The sequence below is a fragment of the Somniosus microcephalus genome, chromosome 12, assembly GCF_052327205.1.
Source record: "Somniosus microcephalus isolate GS21.2 chromosome 12, FLI_Smic_1.0, whole genome shotgun sequence".
NCBI classification, from domain to species: domain Eukaryota; kingdom Metazoa; phylum Chordata; class Chondrichthyes; order Squaliformes; family Somniosidae; genus Somniosus; species Somniosus microcephalus.
Window position 1 is genome coordinate 10,276,012 of NC_140998.1, and position 21,366 is coordinate 10,297,377.

Sequence of the window (21,366 nt, forward strand, 5' to 3'; positions counted from 1 at the left end):
AAGCTCCCTCTACACTGTCCCATCAAACACTCCCAGGGCAGGTACAGCATGGGTTAGATACAGAGTAAAGCTCACTCTACACTGTCCCATCAAACACTCCCAGGGCAGGTACAGCACGGGTTAGATACAGAGTAAAGCTCCCTCTCCACTGCCCCATCAAACACTCCCAGGGCAGGTACAGCACGGGTTAGATACAGAGTAAAGCTCCCTCTACACTGTCCCATCAAACACTCCCAGGGCAGGTACAGCACGGGTTAGATACAGAGTAAAGCTCCCTCTACACTGTCCCATCAAACACTCCCAGGGCAGGTACAGCACGGGTTAGATACAGAGTAAAGCTCACTCTACACTGTCCCATCAAACACTCCCAGGGCAGGTACAGCACGGGTTAGATACAGAGTAAAGCTCCCTCTACACTGTCCCATCAAACACTCTCAGGGCAGGTACAGCACGGGTTAGATACAGAGTAAAGCTCCCTCTACACTGTCCCATCAAACACTCCCAGGGCAGGTACAGCATGGGTGAGATACAGAGTAAAGCTCCCTTACACTGTCTCATCAAACACTCCCAGGGCAGGTACAGCACGGGTTAGATACAGAGTAAAGCTCCCTCTACACTGTCCCATCAAACACTCCCAGGGCAGGTACAGCACGCGTTAGATACAGAGTAAAGCTCCCTCTACACTGTCCCATCAAACACTCCCAGGGCAGGTACAGCACGGGTTAGATACAGAGTAAAGCTCACTCTACACTGTCCCATCAAACACTCCCAGGGCAGGTACAGCACGGGTTAGATACAGAGTAAAGCTCCCTCTACACTGTCCCATCAAACGCTCCCAGGGCGGGTAAAGCCCTTGACCAGTGCCTGTGGAACTAGACCCTGCCATGACCTAGGTGCTTTGGGCAGTGGGCAGAGAAAGAAACTTTGCTTTTCGTCTCCACACACACAAATTAATTTGCTATTTAGGCTGGAAACAGCAAAAATACTGAAAAGCTCCACAATTAAACGGACTGCCTTCGGCCTTTCAGATAACCTTGGAAATGAATTATACACAGGAGCAGCAGTCCTGAGGAAGCCTGAACCTCTCCGATCTATCACTCTGTGTCATCCAGCGTGCCTGCCTACGCCTGCCTCTCTGATAGCAGCACGGCGCAGTCCCCCTCATTAAGCACAGATCATTTCCTAAGTGAGTTAATTAGGAGCTGGTGTCCCTCGGGTCCCTTTGCTTTGTAGTTTCTCAGAGACTGTGTGAACAAGAGCTGCCACTCATCAGCAAAACTCTCTCTCCCCACTTCGGTTCCTCCAGCAGAGATCAATGTTGTGTTCCTTCCTCTCCTCGCTGGGATAGACTCGTGCAAATGTTCAGTCTTCATATGTGAGCCTGGACGGTGACTGATGTCAAGACTGTTTGACCTTGGTGAAGGTAGTAACACTCAAACTGGATTCTGCCTTCGTCCACACACAACACAGATCCATACATTTGTTACCTCCAAACTCAACTATTCCACTGCTCCCCTGGTCGGGCTCCCATCTTCAACCCTCCATACCAAAACTCTGCTGCCCATACCCTTGCTTGTACCAAGTCCCGTTCACCCATCACCCCTGTGCTCACTGACCTACATTGGCTCCTGGTCCCCGATTTTAAAATTCTCATCCTCAGGTTCAAATCTCTCCATCGAAGCCCATCCCTCTAGTGCACTAACTCTCCCATCGAAGCCCATCCCTCTAGTGCACTAACTCTCCCATCAAAGCCCATCCCTCTAGTGCACTAACTCTCCCATCGAAGCCCATCCCTCTGGTACATTAACACTCCCATTGAAGACCATCCCTCTGGTACATTCTCTCCCATCGAAGCCCATTAGAAGGTTAAATGCGTGGCTCAAAGAGTGGTGTGGGAGGCAGGGGTTTCAGTTCATGGGGCACTGGCACCAGTACTGGGGAAAGAGGGAGCTGTTCTGTTGGGACTGGCTCCACTTAAACTGGGCTGGAACCAGTGTCCTGGGGCAGTAGACCGGGCTTTAAACTAATGAAGGGGGGGTGGGAGGATTCAGGAAAGAGTAAATTTAAAAGCAGCGAGAGAAATGTCAAGGCTCCAGAGCAGAGCAGAGTTTTGGGTAAAAATAAGCAGAGTGGGTCAGGACGGGACAGAGAGTAATCGGGCATCAGTGACTGAGGTGACATCAGGGGAAAATAGAAAAAAGTCAAAGCTAAGGGCACTATATCTGAATGCGCGAAGCATTCGCAACAAAATATATGAATTAATAGCGGACATAGGAATTAATAGGTTTGACCCAACAGCCATTACAGAGGTGTGTGACAAGGGTATCTTATTGAAATGTATAAGATACCGAGGGGGCTCGACAAGATAGAGGCAGAGAGGATGTTTCCCCTCGTGGGGAAATCTAGAACACGGGGGCATAGTTTCAGAATAAAGGGTCGCCCTTTTAGAACTGAGATGAGGAAGAATTTCTTCTCTGAGGGTCGTAAATCTGTGGAATTCTCTGCCCCAGAGAGCCGTGGAGGCTGGGTCATTAAATACATTTAAGGCGGAGATAGACAGATTTTTGCAAGATAAGGGAGTGAAGGGTTATGGGGAGTGGGCAGGGAAGTGGCTTTGAGCCCAAGATCAGCCATGATCTACATAAGAACATAAGAAATAGGAGCAGGAGTAGGCCATTCGGCCCTTCGAGCCTGCTCCGCCATTCAATGAGATCATGGCTGATCTTCTGCCTCAACTCCATTCACCGGCCCTATCGCCATATCCCTTGATGCCTTTACTAGTCAGAAATCTATCGACTTCTGTTTTGAATATACCCAATGACTGAGCCTCCACAGCCCTCTGGGGTAGAGAATTCCAAAGATTCACCACCCTCTGTGTGAAGAAATTTCTTCTCATCTCAGTCCTGAATGGCCTACCCTTTATCCTGAGGCTGCGGCCCCTGGTTCTAGACTCCCCAGCCAAGGGAAACATTCTCCCAGCATCCACCCTATCAAGCCCTGTAATAATTTTGTATGCTTCAATGAGATCCCCTCTCATTCTTCTGAATTCAAGAGAATACAGGCCTAGTTTACTCAATCTCTTCTCATACGACAGTCCCGCCATCCCAGGAATCAGTCTCGTGAACCTTCGTTGCACTCCCTCCATGGCAAGTATATCCTTCGTTAGGTAAGGAGACCAAAATTGTACACAGTACTCCAGGTGTGGTCTCACCAAGGCCCTATATAATTGGAGTAAGACTTCTTTACTCCTGTACTCAAATCCTCTTGTAATGAAGGCCAGCATACCATTTGCCTCCCTAATGGCTTGCTGCACCTGCACATTCACTTTCAGTGACTCATGTACAAGGACACCCAAATCCCTTTGAGCATCTGCATTCCCCAATCTTTCACCATTTAGGAAATACTCTGCCTTTGTTTTTTCTACCAAAGTGGATAACTTCACATTTATTCACATTATATTCCATCTGCCATGTTCTCGCCCACTCAGAGCCTGTCGAGATCCCCTTGAAGCCTCTTCACATCCTCTTCGCAACTGACACTGCCACCTAGCTTTGTGTCATCAGCAAATTTGGAAATGTTACATTTAGTTCCCTCATCCTAATCATTAATATAGATTGTGAATAGCTGGGGCCCAAGCACCGATCCTTGCGGTACCCCACTAGTCATAGCCTGCCATCCTGAAAAAGACCCGTTTATCCCTACTCTTTGTTTTCTGTCTGTTAACCAATTCTCAATCCATGCTAGTATATTACCCCCAATTCCATGTGCCCTAATTTTGTTCACCATCCTCTTGTGTGGGACCTTATCGAAGGCCTTCTGAAAATCCAAATACACCACATCTACTGGTTCCCCTTTGTCTACTCCACTAGTTACATCCTCAAAGAACTCCAATAGGTTTGTCAAACAGGATTTCCTTTTCATAAATCCATGTTGACTCTGCCCAATCTTACTATTAGGTTCTAAGTGCCCAGTTATTGCATCCTTTATAATAGATTCTAGTATTTTCCCAACTACTGATGTGAGGCTAACAGGTCTGTAGTTCACCGTTTTCTCTCTCCCTCCTTTCTTAAATAGCGGGGTTACATTTGCTATCCTCCAATCTGCAGGAACCGCTCCAGAATCTATAGAATTTTGGAAGATGACAACCAATGCATCCACTATCCCAATGGCCACCTCTTTCAAAACCCTAGGATGTAGGTCATCCGGTCCTTGGGATTTATCGACTTTTAGTCCCATTAATTTTGCTAGTACTGTTTTTTTTACTACTAATAATTTCTTTAAGTTTCTCATTCTCGTCACACCCTTGGTTTTCTCGTATTTCTGGGAGGTTTTTTGTGTCTTCCTCTGTGAAGACAGAAATAAAGTATTTATTTAATTTCTCCTCCATTTCCTCATTCCCCATTATAAATTCTCCCGCCTCTGACTGTAAAGGACCTACATTTACCTTCGCCAGTCTTTTCCTTTTCACATACCTATAGAAGCTTTTACAATCCGTTTTTATATTTTTCGCTAGTTTGTGCTCATATTCCATTTTCCCTTTCTTTACCAATTTCTTGGTCCCCCTTTGCTGATTTCTAAAAAGATCCCAGTCCTCAGGCTGACCGCTTTTTCTGACAACTTTATAAGCTTCCTCCTTTGACTTAATACTAGCTTTAATTTCTTTTGTTAGCCATAGTTGGGTCACTTTTCCTTTTGTTTTTTTTTGCCTTAGAGGAATATATGTTTGTTGCAAATTATGCATTATTTCCTTGAATGTTAGCCATTGTATGTCCACCTTCATACCTTTTAGTGTAGTCTCCCAAACTACCATGGCCAACTTGTCCCTCATACGCTTGTAGTTTCCTCTGTTTAGATTGAAGACCTTAGTTTCAGATTGGACTACATCACTCTCAAACTTAATATAAAATTCAATCATATTATAGTCACTTGTCCCTAAAGGTCCTTTTACCACAAGATTGTTGATTAGCCCTTTCTCATTACAGTACCAGATCCAGAATAGCCTGTTCCCTGGCAGGTTCCTCCACACACTGATCCAGAAAACCATCTCGCATGCATTCCAAGAATTTGTCCTCCACACCATTAGTGGTAATTTGATATGCCCAGTCAATATGTAGATTAAAGTCCCCCATGATTACCGTATTGCCCTTGTTACATGCACTTCTAATCTCTTGATTGATACTGTGCCCTACATTACCACTACTGTTTGGTGGCCTATACACAACTCCCACCAATGTTTTCCGCCCTTTGCTGTTTCTTAGCTCCACCCAAACTGATTCCAGTTCTACATCACGATCTGCCGAGCCAAGATCTTTTATCTCTATCGTACCGATCTCATCCCTTATTAACAGCGCTACGCCACCTCCTTTTCCTTTTAAATGTTGAGTACCCTGGAACATTCAGTTCCCAGCTTTGGTTACCCTGCAACCATGTCTCTGTAATGGCAATTACATCATACCCATTTACTTCTATTAGTGCCATTAATTCATCCACCTTGTTGCGAATGCTACGTGCATTTAGATAAAGTGCCTTCAACTTTGCCTGTTTAATATTTTTCTGCACTTTGATCCTCTTTACTGTTGGCCTTTGTTTCTGCTCCCTACTAGTTTTGCTGACTACTTTTCTAACTTGCACTTCCAGCTTTGTGTTTCTCCGTTCTGGGTCCACACTTAGGTTCCCAGCCCCCCAACAAACTAGTTTAAATCCTTCCCAACAGCACTAGCAAACCCTCCCTGCGAGGATGTTGGTCCCGGTTCTGCTGAGGTGTAACCCCCGTCCAGCTTGTACAGGTCCCACCTTCCCCAGAAACGGTCCCAATGCCTCAGGAACTTAAATCCTTCCCTCCTGCACCATCTCTCCAGCCACACATTCATCTGGTCTATTCTCCTATTTCTGCTCTCGCTAGCACGTGGCACTGGGAGTAATCCTGAGATTACTACCTTTGAGATCCTGCTTTTTAATTTATTTCCTAGCTCCCTATATTCTGCTTGCAGGACCTTGTTCCTCTTTCTACCTATGTCGTTGGTACCGATATGAACCACGACCTCTGGCTGTTCATCCTCCCCCTTCAGAATGTCCTGCAGCCGCTCAGTGACATCCTTGACCCTGGCACCGGGGAGGCAACATACCATCCTGGAGTCACGTCTGCGGCCACAAAAACTTCTATCTGTTACCCTTACGATAGAATCCCCTATCACTATTGCTCTCCCACTCTTTTTCCTTCCCTCCTGTAGCTGCAGCTGGAGACACTTCCTGCACATATGTTCACCCTGGACACCAAAAGTGTCCCTGACTTCCCACACAGCACAGGAGGAGCACTCCACGCTGCCGAGCTGCCCTGCCGTGTCCTACCCTTAATTTACTCCCTTTACTTCCTCTAAATTAAAGAATATTAAATACACTAGGGACCTTACTTCACTTTACACACTACTTACTCTAAACTAGAGACCTTACTTTTACTTTAACGACTGGACTGTAGAAATACTCACCAGGTCCTACTTACCAATCAGCTCCTTCCCTGGTTGTGACGTCACTTTAGCGGTTTTGCAGTTGTTGTTGTTTGACTGCTCCTGCTCTCGGACTCTTTCCTGGGTGAAAGTAAGAACCAAGTCCTACAGAGTGAAAAGTTAGGGAAAGCAAAGGCGAAGCAAGGCATCTCCTCCTTCCACTCCTCGCCCACCTAAATTCCTCACTCACCTAACTCTCAGCACTCTGTGCAAACTGCACTCAGTGCAGATCGCACTGCGCAGCCTGTTTTTATAGGCCTAGTTTCCCTAATTAACTGCCTTCAGCTGCTCTGAATTATCCTCCTTTCAGCTCCGCTGTCCTCGGCCTCCCGCGCTCTTTATCCTCTACCTTCACCGGGGCTGCCGACCCCTTTCAGCTCCGCTGTCCTCGGCCTCCTGTGCTCTTTATCCTCTGCCTTCTCCGGGGCTGCCGACTCCTTTCAGCTCCGCTGTCCTCGGCCTCCCGCGCTCTTTATCCTCTACCTTCACCGGGGCTGCCGACTCCTTTCAGCTCCGCTGTCCTCGGCCTCCCGCGTTCTTTATCTTCTACCTTCACCGGGGCTGCCGACCCCTTTCAGCTCCGCTGTCCTCAGCCTCCTGTGCTCTTTATCCTCTGCCTTCTCCGGGGCTGCCGACTCCTTTCAGCTCCGCTGTCCTCGGCCTCCCGCGCTCTTTATCCTCTACCTTCACCGGGGCTGCCGACTCCTTTCAGCTCCGCTGTCTTCGGCCTCCTGCGCTCTTTATCCTCTACCTTCACCGGGGCTGCCGACCCCTTTCAGCTCCGCTGTCCTCGGCCTCCCGCGCTCTTTATCCTCTGCCTTCTCCGGGGCTGCCGACTCCTTTCAGCTCCGCTGTCCTCGGCCTCCCGCGCTCTTTATCTTCTACCTTCACCGGTGCTGCCGACTCCTTTCAGCCCCGCTGTCCTTGGCCTCCTGCGCTCTTTATCCTTATTGAATGGCGGAGCAGGCTTGAGGGGCCAAGTGGCCAATTCCTGCTCCTATTTCTTATAAGAGCAGGAGTAGGCCATACGGCTCCCCTAGCCTGCCCATTGAATGGACATGGCCTATATTCTCTGGAGTTTAGAAGAATGAGAGGTGATCTCATTGAAACATACAAAATTCTTACAGGGCTTGACAGGGTAGATGCAGGGAGGATGTTTCCCCTGGCTGGGGAGTCTAGAGCCAGGGGTCACTGTCTCAGAATAAGGGGTCGGCCATTTAGGACTGAGATGAGGAGAAATTTCTTCATCCAGAGGGTGGTGAATCTTTGGAATTCTCTACCCCAGAGGGCTGTGGAGGCTCAGTCGTTGAGTATATTCAAGACAGAGATCGATAGATTTTTGGATATTAAGGGAATCAAGGGATAGTGCAGGAAGGTGGAGTTGAGGTAGAAGATCAGCCATGATCTCATTGAATGGCAGAGCAGGCTCGAGGGGCTGAATGGCCGACTCCTGCTCCTATTTCTTATGTTCCTATCCCTCTTATTACATTAACTCTCCCATCGAAGCCCCTCACTCTGGTACACTAACCCATTGAAGCCCCTCACCCTGGTACACTAACCCATCGAAGCCCCACCCTCTGGTACACTAACCCATCGAAGCCTCTCCCTCTGGTACACTAACCCATCGAAGCCCCTCCCTCTGGTACACTAACCCATCGAAGCCCCTCCCTCTGGTACACTAACCCATCGAAGCCCCACCCTCTGGTACACTAACCCATCGAAGCCTCTCCCTCTGGTACACTAACCCATCGAAGCCCCTCCCTCTGGTACACTAACCCATCGAAGCCCCTCCCTCTGGTACACTAACCCATCGAAGCCCCACCCTCTGGTACACTAACTCTCCATCGAAGCCCCTCCCTCTGGTACACTAACTCTCCCATCGAAGCCCCTCCCTCTGGTACACTAACCCATCGAAGCCCCTCCCTCTGGTACACTAACCAATCGAAGCCCCTCCCTCTGGTACACTAACCCATCGAAGCCCCTCCCTCTGGTACACTAACCCATCGACGCCCCTCCCTCTAGCACAGTAACTCTGGAACACCTCTAATATACTGCCTAACAGGTTATTTGAAACACTTATCACACTTTGATTAGAAATGTTTGTGAGAGAAAGCTTTTAACGAACAATTCTAATCAAATATGAATGAATGGGCACTGGTCCTGGTTTAGCTTGAAACGAAAGGTACACAATGGTGCTCTTTAATTGCACAATTCAGCCCGCTCTGTCTGACCATTCAAGGATCTAACTGAAAACCAATTGAAAATCTTACTCTCCTTCCTATTCCAGACTTCGACCACTGATTTCTCCAGTACCTTCGAAAAAGCCAGCGACCGACCAGGTAACATGCCTTTGCTCAGTTTTTATTTCTTCATTTCAAATCCAATTTTCCCTTCCTCTCCTGACAGCACTGCTCCTGTTGGGGTCCAGTGCTGTGGGACTGCTCTTGTTGGGGTTCAGTGCTGTGGGACTGCTCTTGTTGGGGTTCAGTGCTGTGGGACTGCTCTTGTTGGGGTTCAGTGCTGTGGGACTGCTCTTGTTGGGGTTCGGTGCTGTGGGACTGCTCTTGTTGGGGTTCGGTGCTGTGGGACTGCTCTTGTTGGGGTTCGGTGCTGTGGGACTGCTCCTGTTGGGGTTCAGTGCTGTGGGACTGCTCCTGTTGGGGTTCAGTGCTGTGGGACTGCTCCTGTTGGGGTTCAGTGCTGTGGGACTGCTCTTGTTGGGGTTCAGTGCTGTGGGACTGCTCTTGTTGGGGTTCGGTGCTGTGGGACTGCTCTTGTTGGGGTTCGGTGCTGTGGGACTGCTCCTGTTGGGGTTCAGTGCTGTGGGACTGCTCCTGTTGGGGTTCAGTGCTGTGGGACTGCTCTTGTTGGGGTTCAGTGCTGTGGGACTGCTCTTGTTGGGGTTCGGTGCTGTGGGACTGCTCCTGTTGGGGTTCGGTGCTGTGGGACTGCTCTTGTTGGGGTTCGGTGCTGTGGGACTGCTCCTGTTGGGGTTCAGTGCTGTGGGACTGCTCTTGTTGGGGTTCAGTGCTGTGGGACTGCTCTTGTTGGGGTTCAGTGCTGTGGGACTGCTCTTGTTGGGGTTCAGTGCTGTGGGACTGCTCCTGTTGGGGTTCGGTGCTGTGGGACTGCTCCTGTTGGGGTTCGGTGCTGTGGGACTGCTCTTGTTGGGGTTCAGTGCTGTGGGACTGCTGTTGTTGGGGTTTGGTGCTGTGGGACTGCTCTTGTTGGGGTTCAGTGCTGTGGGACTGCTCTTGTTGGGGTTCAGTGCTGTGGGACTGCTGTTGTTGGGGTTCAGTGCTGTGGGACTGCTCCTGTTGGGGTTCAGTGCTGTGGGACTGCTCCTGTTGGGGTTCAGTGCTGTAGGACTGCTCTTGTTGGGGTTCAGTGCTGTGGGACTGCTGTTGTTGGGGTTCAGTGCTGTAGGACTGCTCTTGTTGGGGTTCAGTGCTGTGGGACTGCTGTTGTTGGGGTTCAGTGCTGTGGGACTGCTCCTGTTGGGGTTCAGTGCTGTGGGACTGCTCCTGTTGGGGTTCAGTGCTGTGGGACTGCTGTTGGGGTTCAGTGCTGTGGGACTGCTCCTGTTGGGGTTCAGTGCTGTGGGACTGCTCTTGTTGGGGTTCAGTGCTGTGGGACTGCTCCTGTTGGGGTTCGGTGCTGTGGGACTGCTCTTGTTGGGGTTCGGTGCTGTGGGACTGCTCTTGTTGGGGTTCAGTGCTGTGGGACTGCTCTTGTTGGGGTTCAGTGCTGTGGGACTGCTCTTATTGGGTTTCAGTGCTGTGGGACTGCTCTTATTGGGGTTCGGTGCTGTGGGACTGCTCTTATTGGGGTTCGGTGCTGTGGGACTGCTCTTGTTGGGGTTCGGCGCTGTGGGACTGCTCCTGTTGGGGTTCAGTGCTGTGGGACTGCTCTTATTGGGGTTCAGTGCTGTGGGACTGCTCCTGTTGGGGTTCGGCGCTGTGGGACTGCTCCTGTTGGGGTTCAGTGCTGTGGGACTGCTCTTGTTGGGGTTCAGTGCTGTGGGGCTCACTCCTCACCGTGTAAGCTCATTGAGCCGGAGGTGCGATTCTTCTGATTTTCCTGTTCACTCTGTGCTCACACGCACTTCACGTGCTGCCAAGGGTCTTTTTCATCTGTAAAAATAAATAAGTCATAAAAGTGTGATTGTTTTGTTATGTGTGTACATCCTTAATAAGTTAGTTTAAAAAAAAACCCTAATGATTTAATTTGCATTGCTTCATTTTAATCAGAATTAAACTACATTTTAATTCTCAGACACAGGCTCATAAAGTGCCTTGGGAATTGCTTTTTATGCAATGACTGCTGCTCATTACTGGAGATAAGCACACGTTTTTCCTGATGTGACAGACTGTTGGTGTCTGTGATAATTAGTAAGAATTAAAGGGAAACTGCGCACTGTTTATTTGTCACCCCTTCCTAAATATTGCAGAGAGCGAGAGATGTCTGCATCTCTCTGCAACCCCTTACCCTCTGTGTAAATGGTAGCCCAGCGTGGTACTGAGCCCAAGAGACCAGCAAGGTGCTCGGCTTAGTCCCTGCACGGAGTTACCTGATCACATCAGATCACAACTGGCCCAAGTGAGGTGAATTAAATCAGCCAGGGTTTCTGGTCAGGGACTGGAATGCATGTCCGTGCACGTGTGTGACTCTTGAACCAGATCTCAGCTGCTGAATTATGATATATTGCTAAGTGTTATACAGGGAGAGGCAGTACTTTTTATTCATTCATGGGGTGTGGGCATCGCTGACAAAGCCAGTTTTTACTGCCCGTCCCTAATTGCCCTTGAGAAGTTGGTGGTGAACCGCCTTCTTGAATACAACTGAGTGGCACAGGGCAGTTAAGAGACAACCACATTGCTATGGGTCTGGAGTCACATATCGGCCAGACCGGGTAAGGGCAGCAGATTTCCTTCCCTAAAGGACATTAGTAAACCAGATGGGGTTTCTGCGACAATCAGATAGTTTCATGGTCACCATTACTGATGCTAGCTTTTTATTCCAGATTTATTTAATTAATTTAATTTAAATTCCCTAATGCCGTGGTGGGATTTTAACTTGCCGTCTCCAGATCATTAATCCGGGTTTCTGGATTACGAGTCAGAAAGGTTGAGCAGGTTGGGCCTATACTCATTGGAGTTAGAAGAATGAGAGGTGATCTTATTGAAACATATAAGATTCTGAGGGGGATTGACGGGGTGGATGCTGAGGATGTTTCCCCTAATGGGGGGTATCTAGAACTAGGGGGCATAGTTTCAGAATAAGGGGTCGTCCATTTAAGACGGAGATGAGGAGGAATTTCTTCTCTGAGGGTCGTGAATCTTTGGAATTCTCTACCCCGGAGAGCTGTGGAGGTGGAGTCACTGAATATATTCAAGGCGGCGATTGACAGACATTTGAACTACAGGGGAGTCGAGGGGTATGGGGAGAGAGCGGGAAAGTGGTGTTGAGGCCAAGATTGGATCAGCCATGATCTTATTGAATGGCGGAGCAGGCTCGAGGGGCCGATTGGCTGACTCCTGCTCCTGTTTCTTATGTTCTTATACCACTATGCTACCGTACCCCATACTGCACATGTCCATATCTCCATCGCTGACGGCAGCTCAACAACTGTGGTTTCCTTTTTCACGCTTTTGCCCTCGATCACCCTTGACTCTGTCCAAATCCACGGTCTATCCAAAGCATCCGATATATGTGTCACAACAGCTCAAAGAACCCCCGTGTGCTTGACTCCTGTGTCCTCTGTAGTGGCCTAACCAGCCGCCCAGTGGTAAACATAGGAATTGCTAGATGAGAAAAGTCCAGGGTCCCTCTAGTTCACCTTTGACCGTCCTGGCAGTCCCATGATCCAACGATAATGGAGTTTTTGACTAATCACAGCGATCAATCTCTATCAATTAATTTACAACAGACCCAGACACGAGGCGAGGAAAACCCCCAGTGGTGGAGAGCTTTGGGAACCATAGAACCAATGGCTGCAAAGTTCAGCACAGAGAAGGAAACCAGATGGAGCTATTGGCAACGACCCAGGCACCGTCTGAAGATTAGACTTGGGCAATCCCAGCCCAGTCAACTCTGCAAAGTCCTCCTCACTAACAGCTGGGGGCTGGTGCCAAGCTGGGAGAGCTGTCCCGCAGACTGTACAAGCAAAAGCCTGACATAGTTGTACTCACAGAATCATTCCCATCGGCCAACATCCTAGACTCTGCCATCACTATCCCTGGGTGTGCCTTGTCCCACCGGCATGATAAACCCACAGTGATGCCACAGTGAATATACTGTCAGCTTGGAGTGGCCCTGGGAGCCCTCAGCATTGCCTCTGGATCCCATGAAGTCTCATGGCTCCAGGTCAAGCAAAGCCAAGGAGACGTCCTGTTCATCACCACCCCACTACTGATGAATCAGTGTTATTCCATGTTGAACGTCACTTGGAGACTGCTCTGAGGGAAGCAAAGGCTTTGAATTTACTCTGGGTGGGGCTTCAGTCTGAGCCGTCAGTAGTCATGCCACTGACCCAGCTGGCTGGGCCCTGAAGGACATAGCTGCCAGACTAGGCCTGCATCCCGTTGTGAGTAAACCAACATGAGGAAGTAACCGATTTGGCCTCATCCTCACCAACCTGCCTGTCACCGATAGCATTGGCACAAGTGACCACCGCACATTTCTTATGAAGATAAAGTCTCATGTCCACTGTGAGGGCATCGTCCATCATGTAATGTAGCACTACCACCGCGTAAAGCGGGACAGGCTAAGGACAGATTTAGTAGGCCAAAACTGGGCATTCATTGGGCGCTGGGGGCAATCAACAGCAGCAGAATTGTATACCACCACAATCTGTAACCTCATGGCCCGGCACATCTCTCACTCTGGAATGATCAACAAGCCACAAGACCAATCCTGGTTCAATGTGGAGTATAAGAAGCCCGTGCCAGGAGCAGTACCAGGTATACCTTAAAATGAAGCCTATGGGAAAGCTACCACTGAGCCTATGGTCACTCTGTTGGTTCCTCTTCCTTAGGCAAGGGCAGCTTTTAGAAATGGGGCGTAATTGTCGTCCATGCCATTAGCTGGGCAATGCATTGTGGGGTCTGCTTCCCTCCCAGCGAGCTGCCTCATTCAACTCTTCCATCTGGTGTGTCTGCAGTCGCTGTGGCTACGGCTATACAAAGCCCTGGTTAGACCACGCCTGGAGCACTGTGTTTGGTTCTGGGCACCACACCTTAGGAAGGATAGATTGGCCTTTGAGGGAGTGCAGCGTAGATTAACCTGGAGTCCAAGGGTTAAATTACGAGGAGAGATTACACAAACTATTGCTGCTTTCCCTGGAATTTAGACGGTTAAGCGGTGATTTGATCGAAGCTTTCAAGATATTAAGGGGAACTGATAGGCTAGACAAAGAGAAACTATTTCCGCTGGTTGGTGAGTCGAGGACTAGGGGACATAGTCTAAAAATTAGAACCAGGCCTTTCAGGACTGAAGTTAGGAAACACTGCTACACAAAGAGTGATAGAAGTTTGGAAGTCTCTTCCACAAGCAACAGTGGATGCTGGGTCAATAGTTAATTTTAAACCTGAGATTGATAGTTATTTGTTAACCAAAGGTATTAAGAGTTATGGGCCAAAGGCGGGTAGATGGAGTTAGATCACAGATCAGCCATGATCTCATTGAATGGGGGAACAGGCTCGAGGGGCTGAATGGCCTCCTCCTGTTGTGTGGGGGCTGTCACTGTGCCGAGTGTCCCCGGTGTGTGGGGGCTGTCACTGTGCCGAGTGTCCCCGGTGTGTGGGGGGGTGTCACTGTGCCGAGTGTCCCCGGTGTGTGGGGGCTGTCACTGTGCCGAGTGTCCCCGGTGTGTGGGGGGGTGTCACTGTGCCGAGTGTCCCCGGTGTGTGGGGGGTGTCACTGTGCTGAGTGTCCCCGGTGTGTGGGGGCTGTCACTGTGCTGAGTGTCCCCGGTGTGTGGGGGGGCTGTCACTGTGCTGAGTGTCCCCGGTGTGTGGGGGCTGTCACTGTGCTGACAGTGTCCCCGGTGTGTGGGGGCTGTCACTGTGCTGACAGTGTCCCCGGTGTGTGGGGGGCTGTCACTGTGCTGAGTGTCCCCGGTGTGTGGGGGGTGTCACTGTGCTGAGTGTCCCCGGTGTGTGGGGGCTGTCACTGTGCTGACAGTGTCCCCGGTGTGTGGGGGGCTGTCACTGTGCTGAGTGTCCCCGGTGTGTGGGGGCTGTCACTGTGCTCAGTGTCCCCGGTGTGTGGGGGGGGTCACTGTGCTGACAGTGTCCCCGGTGTGTGGGGGTGTCACTGTGCTCAGTGTCCCCGGTGTGTGGGGGTGTCACTGTGCTCAGTGTCCCCGATGTGTGGGGGGTGTCACTGTGCTGAGTGTCCCCGGTGTGTGGGGGCTGTCACTGTGCTGAGTGTACCCGGTGTGTGGGGGGGTGTCACTGTGCTGAGTGTCCCCGGTGTGTGGGGGGCTGTCGCTGTGCTCAGTGTCCCCGGTGTGTGGGGGGTGTCACTGTGCTGAGTGTCCCCGGTGTGTGGGGGGTGCCACTGTGCTCAGTGTCCCCGGTGTGTGAGGGGTGTCACTGTGCTCAGTGTCCCCGGTGTGTGGGGGCTGTCACTGTGCTCAGTGTCCCCGGTGTGTGGGGGGTGTCACTGTGCTGAGTGTCCCCGGTGTGTGGAGGGCTGTCACTGTGCCGAGTGTCCCCGGTGTGTGGGGGCTGTCACTGTGCTGAGTGTCCCCGGTGTGTGGGGGGCTGTCACTGTGCTGAGTGTCCCCGGTGTGTGGGGGGCTGTCACTGTGCCGAGTGTCCCCGGTGTGTGAGGGGCTGTCACTGTGCTGAGTGTCCCCGGTGTGTGGGGGGGTGTCACTGTGCCGAGTGTCCCCGGTGTGTGGGGGGCTGTCACTGTGCCGAGTGTCCCCGGTGTGTGGGGGCTGTCACTGTGCTGAGTGTCCCCGGTGTGTGGGGGGCTGTCACTGTGCCGAGTGTCCCCGGTGTGTGAGGGGCTGTCACTGTGCTGAGTGTCCCCGGTGTGTGGGGGGGTGTCACTGTGCCGAGTGTCCCCGGTGTGTGGGGGGCTGTCACTGTGCCGAGTGTCCCCGGTGTGTGGGGGCTGTCACTGTGCTGAGTGTCCCCGGTGTGTGGGGGGCTGTCACTGTGCCGAGTGTCCCCGGTGTGTGGGGGGCTGTCACTGTGCCGAGTGTCCCCGGTGTGTGAGGGGCTGTCGCTGTGCTCAGTGTCCCCGGTGTGTGGGGGGGTGTCACTGTGCTGAGTGTCCCCGGTGTGTGGGGGGGTGTCACTGTGCTGAGTGTCCCCGGTGTGTGGGAGCTGTCACTGTGCCGAGTGCCCCCGGTGTGTGGGGGCTGTCACTGTGCTCAGTGTCCCCGGTGTGTGGGGGGTGTCCCCGGTGTGTGGGGGGGTGTCACTGTGCTGAGTGTCCCCGGTGTGTGGGGGCTGTCACTGTGCTCAGTGTCCCCGGTGTGTGGGGGGTGTCACTGTGCTGAGTGTCCCCGGTGTGTGGGGGGTGTCACTGTGCTGAGTGTCCCCGGTGTGTGGGGGGCTGTCACTGTGCCGAGTGTCCCCGGTGTGTGGGGGCTGTCACTGTGCTGAGTGTCCCCGGTGTGTGGGGGCTGTCACTGTGCTGAGTGTCCCCGGTGTGTGGGGGCTGTCACTGTGCTGAGTGTCCCCGGTGTGTGGGGGCGTCACTGTGCTGAGTGTCCCCGGTGTGTGGGGGGTGTCACTGTGCTGAGTGTCCCCGGTGTGTGGGGGGTGTCCCCGGTGTGTGGGGGCTGTCACTGTGCTGAGTGTCCCCGGTGTGTGGGGGGTGTCACTGTGCCGAGTGTCCCCGGTGTGTGGGGGCTGTCACTGTGCCGAGTGTCCCCGGTGTGTGGGGGCTGTCACTGTGCTCAGTGTCCCCGGTGTGTGGGGGGTGTCCCCGGTGTGTGGGGGGGTGTCACTGTGCTGAGTGTCCCCGGTGTGTGGGGGCTGTCACTGTGCTCAGTGTCCCCGGTGTGTGGGGGGTGTCACTGTGCTGAGTGTCCCCGGTGTGTGGGGGCTGTCACTGTGCTGAGTGTCCCCGGTGTGTGGGGGGTGTCACTGTGCTGAGTGTCCCCGGTGTGTGGGGGCTGTCACTGTGCCGAGTGTCCCCGGTGTGTGGGGGGTGTCACTGTGCTCAGTGTCCCCGGTGTGTGGGGGCTGTCACTGTGCTGAGTGTCCCCGGTGTGTGGGGGGTGTCACTGTGCTGAGTGTCCCCAGTGTGTGGGGGCTGTCACTGTGCTGAGTGTCCCCGGTGTGTGGGGGCTGTCACTGTGCTGAGTGTCCCCGGTGTGTAGGGGGTGTCACTGTGCTGAGTGTCCCCGGTGTGTGGGGGGTGTCACTGTGCTGAGTGTCCCCGGTGTGTGGGGGGTGTCACTGTGCTGAGTGTCCCCGGTGTGTGGGGGGTGTCACTGTGCTCAGTGTCCCCGGTGTGTGGGGGCTGTCACTGTGCTGAGTGTCCCCAGTGTGTGGGGGCTGTCACTGTGCTGAGTGTCCCCGGTGTGTGGGGGGTGTCACTGTGCTGAGTGTCCCCAGTGTGTGGGGGCTGTCACTGTGCTGAGTGTCCCCGGTGTGTAGGGGGTGTCACTGTGCTGAGTGTCCCCGGTGTGTGGGGGGCTGTCACTGTGCTGAGTGTCCCCGGTGTGTGGGGGGTGTCACTGTGCTGAGTGTCCCCGGTGTGTGGGGGCTGTCACTGTGCTGACAGTGTGATTTATTTTTGTTTTTATATCTCCTGCAGACTTCTGCTCCAGATTCGGGATCTCTTGACACTCAGGCAGATCAGCCGGCTGCAGTGCTGGTAGAGAGCGGTCCTGTGGTATATAATAATGAGGAGGAGGCCGAAGAGGAGGAGGAGGTGGAGGAGGAGGAGGAGAACTGCGTTAGCGCGCTGCAGCTGATAGGTGGAAATGGTGGGTATTAAAATAAAATTCTCCCTGAATAATTGTCCAGAAGGAAAGAAAAGTTAAATCAGGACTTTAGAAGTAACAAGGGAAGTAAGCCATGCTTTTCAACCAAAGGTTAATTAATTTTCAGAATAAATGACTAGTGAAGGACCATTAACAGATGTTGGGCTGTAATTTGCGGTAGTAATGACAGTGACACTGTCGCTGTTCACCACCATTACTCCTCTCAAACTGACAGCAACTTCTGGAGTCACACACACGCAGAGAAACGCGGAAATCCAGAAGTTGCTGTCAGTGATTCAGCGCTTCTCCACAGGCTCCGCTGTTGAACTCCCTGGAGCTCGCAATCAGTTCAAGTCACAGTTCTTCATGAAAACGTCCCTTTTTTGCTGGACTATCGCTGTTAACAGCCCCGAAAAAAGTGAAGCCTTGCTGAGAGGTGTAACTGGGTTTTTAACGGCGTCCTGACAGCTGAACAACTGTTCTGGCCCTGAAAAAATCATTTTATATTTGTGGAATGTCAAAGTTTTCCATTAGGATAAAAATTCCATGGTTTTACAATAATTTTTTTTTTTTTAAAGCTTGTTTATGATATTTCAGCTTCCACCTTAATCCCAGGTGTATGTCCCAATCTTTCCTTCATTCTCTGTAAAATGATTAAAAAGTGAAGGATAATCAGTTGATTTTAGTTCCTGGTTGAGGGATATGGTGAGACGGTGGGGAGGCAGGCGGATGCTCTGTTTAAAGACGGCACTTCCGATAATGCAGCACTCCCCCAGCAGTGTGCCGAGTGGCAGTTTAGGTTATGTGCTGAAGTGCACGGCGGGGCTCAAACCCCACGGCCTCCTGCCCCAGGCTCGTGTGCGATCAGGTGAATAAGATGACTCTTTATGCAAGAATATGATAGTTGCAAGTTTGAAGAGCCAGTTGGCCGGTCCCAAGCAGACAATCTAACTTGGTGGGTGAGAGGCATAAACCAGTCGGGACAGTGAGCTTTATAGTCGGTGATCTCGGGGCAGGCAGGCGCTGGGAGTGCTCAGCGTTCCTAGAATCAGCTTCTATTCCTGTTGCTCGTCACTATTCCTGTTGACCTTGCCGGCAGGTACATGTGTGGGCATCAGGCAAGGACAAGAGTGTTCTTGATCCTGTCGCCTCAAGCAGTGGAATAGCCCGCTGACACTCGGCTGCAAAGTGCCTCGGGACATTTTCCTGTTTGAAATGCAATATAAATATGTCAGAATTGGCCACTTGGGTGAGTTTCGGAGGGCAACTGGTGTCCGCAGACCTGTAGCTCAGCCTGTGTCGATGCCTTGAGGAGAGGAGGAAAGATAGAAACTGGGGTGGGGGTGGGGGTGGTTGAGGTTATTATATAAGAGAGAACTTTCACTCTTGGATGCTGAAATGCTATTATTCTGTTCAAGATTACGGCTTTGAAATGGAGGAGGACGAGGGATTCTAAGACATCTCGGCACTTTCCTGAAGGAGCGTCGGAGTCGGAATGTGGGAACACTTCCTGGGCGTTTCATGGCAGACAGCTTGCTGGCAGAATCCCTCTCCCTCTCGCGACGAGAAAGCAGTCTCTTAAAGCCAGGGAGTGTCTGTGGCCGGGACAGAATGTTGGCGATGCGATGGAGCTTTTCAAGTACTCGCGACTGAAGAATTTTTTTGTTCGGGATCCATTTGAAAGTGAAACGATGACCCTTGGCTTTTTGATTTATTTTTTGTTGTTGTTTATTTTTGTACAGAATTTGCTATTTATTACAGTTAATTTGTATAATTTAGTTTTATATTTCTGTGTACTTAACATTCTGTGGAGAAGCGGAGCTGAGACATTCGGGTGGGGTGGTTTGTAAACTTGAGGCGCTGGTGTTGGCATGTTGGAATGCCAACCTGGACGTACAAAGCTCTGCTCGCCCACCCCGCCAAGGGCCTGACTTTTTTGCGGGGATTGGCGGCACACAGCGCCTCTCCGCAGGGTGGCTCCGTGACCTCCGAACAAACCAAAGTGAAGGAGAGGTCACGGAAGCCTGGCCGGCCTGATGAAAATGAGCGCTGGAAGAAACTGCCGTCGTGTAATCCGCTGAGGGTCCAATTTGCCGCTCGGAACCGTGCTGGAAATGATCAATTATGTTGGGTATTAAGTTGTTGCGGTCGTGGGACGGGCCGGGAACCGGGCTGGAAGGGAGGGCCCTGGCTGTAGGCTTCGATTCACAGGGAGAAAACCGATGGCCTCTGTATAAATTGCTGATTGTTTATTTATGGATTCACTGGTTTGAGTCATTTTGGAATCTTTTCTGTTCATTCCACAGGGGCAGTGCTTTTTTTATCCCCTTTTTAAAAAAAAAAATACATAATAAAAAAGAAAGCTCAGGGGAGTTAGTATTGTACCAATGAAGGGTGAGCAAGGACTTTACGGATTAGGTGTATACCTTGATTTCAGCAGTTTGTGTGTGCGTGCGTGTTTGAGAATGTGCCCAGCCAGTAATTGCCACAGCTATGCGTGGAGAGCATGTGACATCTAATACATTAAGCCATTCCATATATCAAACACTTGCCTCTTCTCTGTGAAATATGAAGTGTGCACAGAACTCTTTTCCCACAATGATCGTCCTCTAATAACGGATTACATACACTGCTCATTCTGTACACAACTGCAGCTCCTTCGGTTTTGCCAAAAGAAAGCTGTTGAATCTAGCTATCCACAAAGAACTGTGTGTGGTAGCGAGCATCCGTGTTGTCACTGGGATTTCAGTGAAGAATTAACAGGTTGGGGGTGTGAGGTTTTCACACCCATTGAAACAGTGGAGAAAACAGCCAGCAGTGTGGGTGTAGATTGTGTCCTTCCAAACAGGAGAGAATAGAGTACGGTGAGCTGGAATCGAAGTGCACCGCACACCAGTCACATATATTGGGGGGTCATTTTAACTTTCATCACAGGTGATGGTGATTTGGAAACCCGTTAAACACCCCTTTTTCATTGAAGTCGGACAAACTGCCGATTCACCCATCACCTGATTTTTGATCGGCGATTGAAAATAATAATTACCCCCCCCCCCCCCCCCCCCCCCCGGCTCTAATCAAGTATTAATATCAATGTAGCAAAGAGCTTAGTGATGACAACAACAGCCACCTCCCTCCCTCCCCTTCCCTTTGCCCAACGCACTGTGTGGCTGTGACTCGCAATCTTCTGTCAGGAAGTTACAAAATGCAGAAAAAACATTAAAATTCTTGAACTGCGGTTGGAGGCGTGCGGTGAGTCTATTCTCAATACTTTTTGTGGAATAAAGAACTTGCATATATATAACGCCTCTCTCGACCTCAAGACTTCCCAAAGCACTTTATAGTCAATTAAATACATTTTGAAGTGTAGTCATTGTTGTAATGTAGGAAACGCGGCAGCCAATTTGTGCACAGCAAGCTCCCACAAACAGCCATGTGATAAGCAGATAATCTGTTTTAGTGATATTGGTTGAGGGATAAGTATTGGCCAGAAATAGTGCCGTGGGATCTTCTATATCCACCTGAGAGGGCAGACGGGGCCTCGGTTTAATGTCTGATCAGAGCGACGGCACCTCCAGCAGTGCAGCACTCCCTCAGTCCTGCACTGAAGCGTCAGCCTGGATTATGTGCTCAAGTGTCTGGAGTGGGACTTGAACCCACAACCTTCTGACTCAAGAGGCGAAAGTACTTGCTTAAAGTACTTTGCTCCTCTCTTCCCTCTTGTTTGCATTTCCTACAGTCCGTGTCGCTGCAATGGAGTGGGGTGTGGGGAGGGGGGAACAATCTTCCTGCTCCCAGACCCTGAGTAACGGGATTCAAAACCAGACTGATGGGAAGTGAGAGTGCTGAGCTCCCTGGGTCGAGTCTCTCCTCATTACCACGTGAGTTGGCCGCAAGCTGGTGTTTGGAGGT

General features: G+C 51.1%; 1 protein-coding gene across 2 annotated transcripts in view; it reads left to right on the forward strand.

Annotated features, from left to right (window-relative positions):
* brf1b (BRF1 general transcription factor IIIB subunit b) overlaps positions 1 to 19,715 on the forward strand; it is a 465,668-nt gene extending 445,953 nt beyond the window's left edge. For both annotated transcript variants that reach the window (XM_086002586.1, XM_086002587.1), the window contains 3 exons: positions 8,791 to 8,842; positions 17,289 to 17,460; positions 18,876 to 19,715. In XM_086002586.1, coding sequence (XP_085858712.1) covers positions 8,791 to 8,842; positions 17,289 to 17,460; positions 18,876 to 18,913 — 262 coding nt within the window. In that variant the 3' untranslated portion in view covers positions 18,914 to 19,715. The remainder of the gene's footprint in view (positions 1 to 8,790; positions 8,843 to 17,288; positions 17,461 to 18,875) is intronic.
* Positions 19,716 to 21,366: the final 1,651 nt, after the last annotated feature.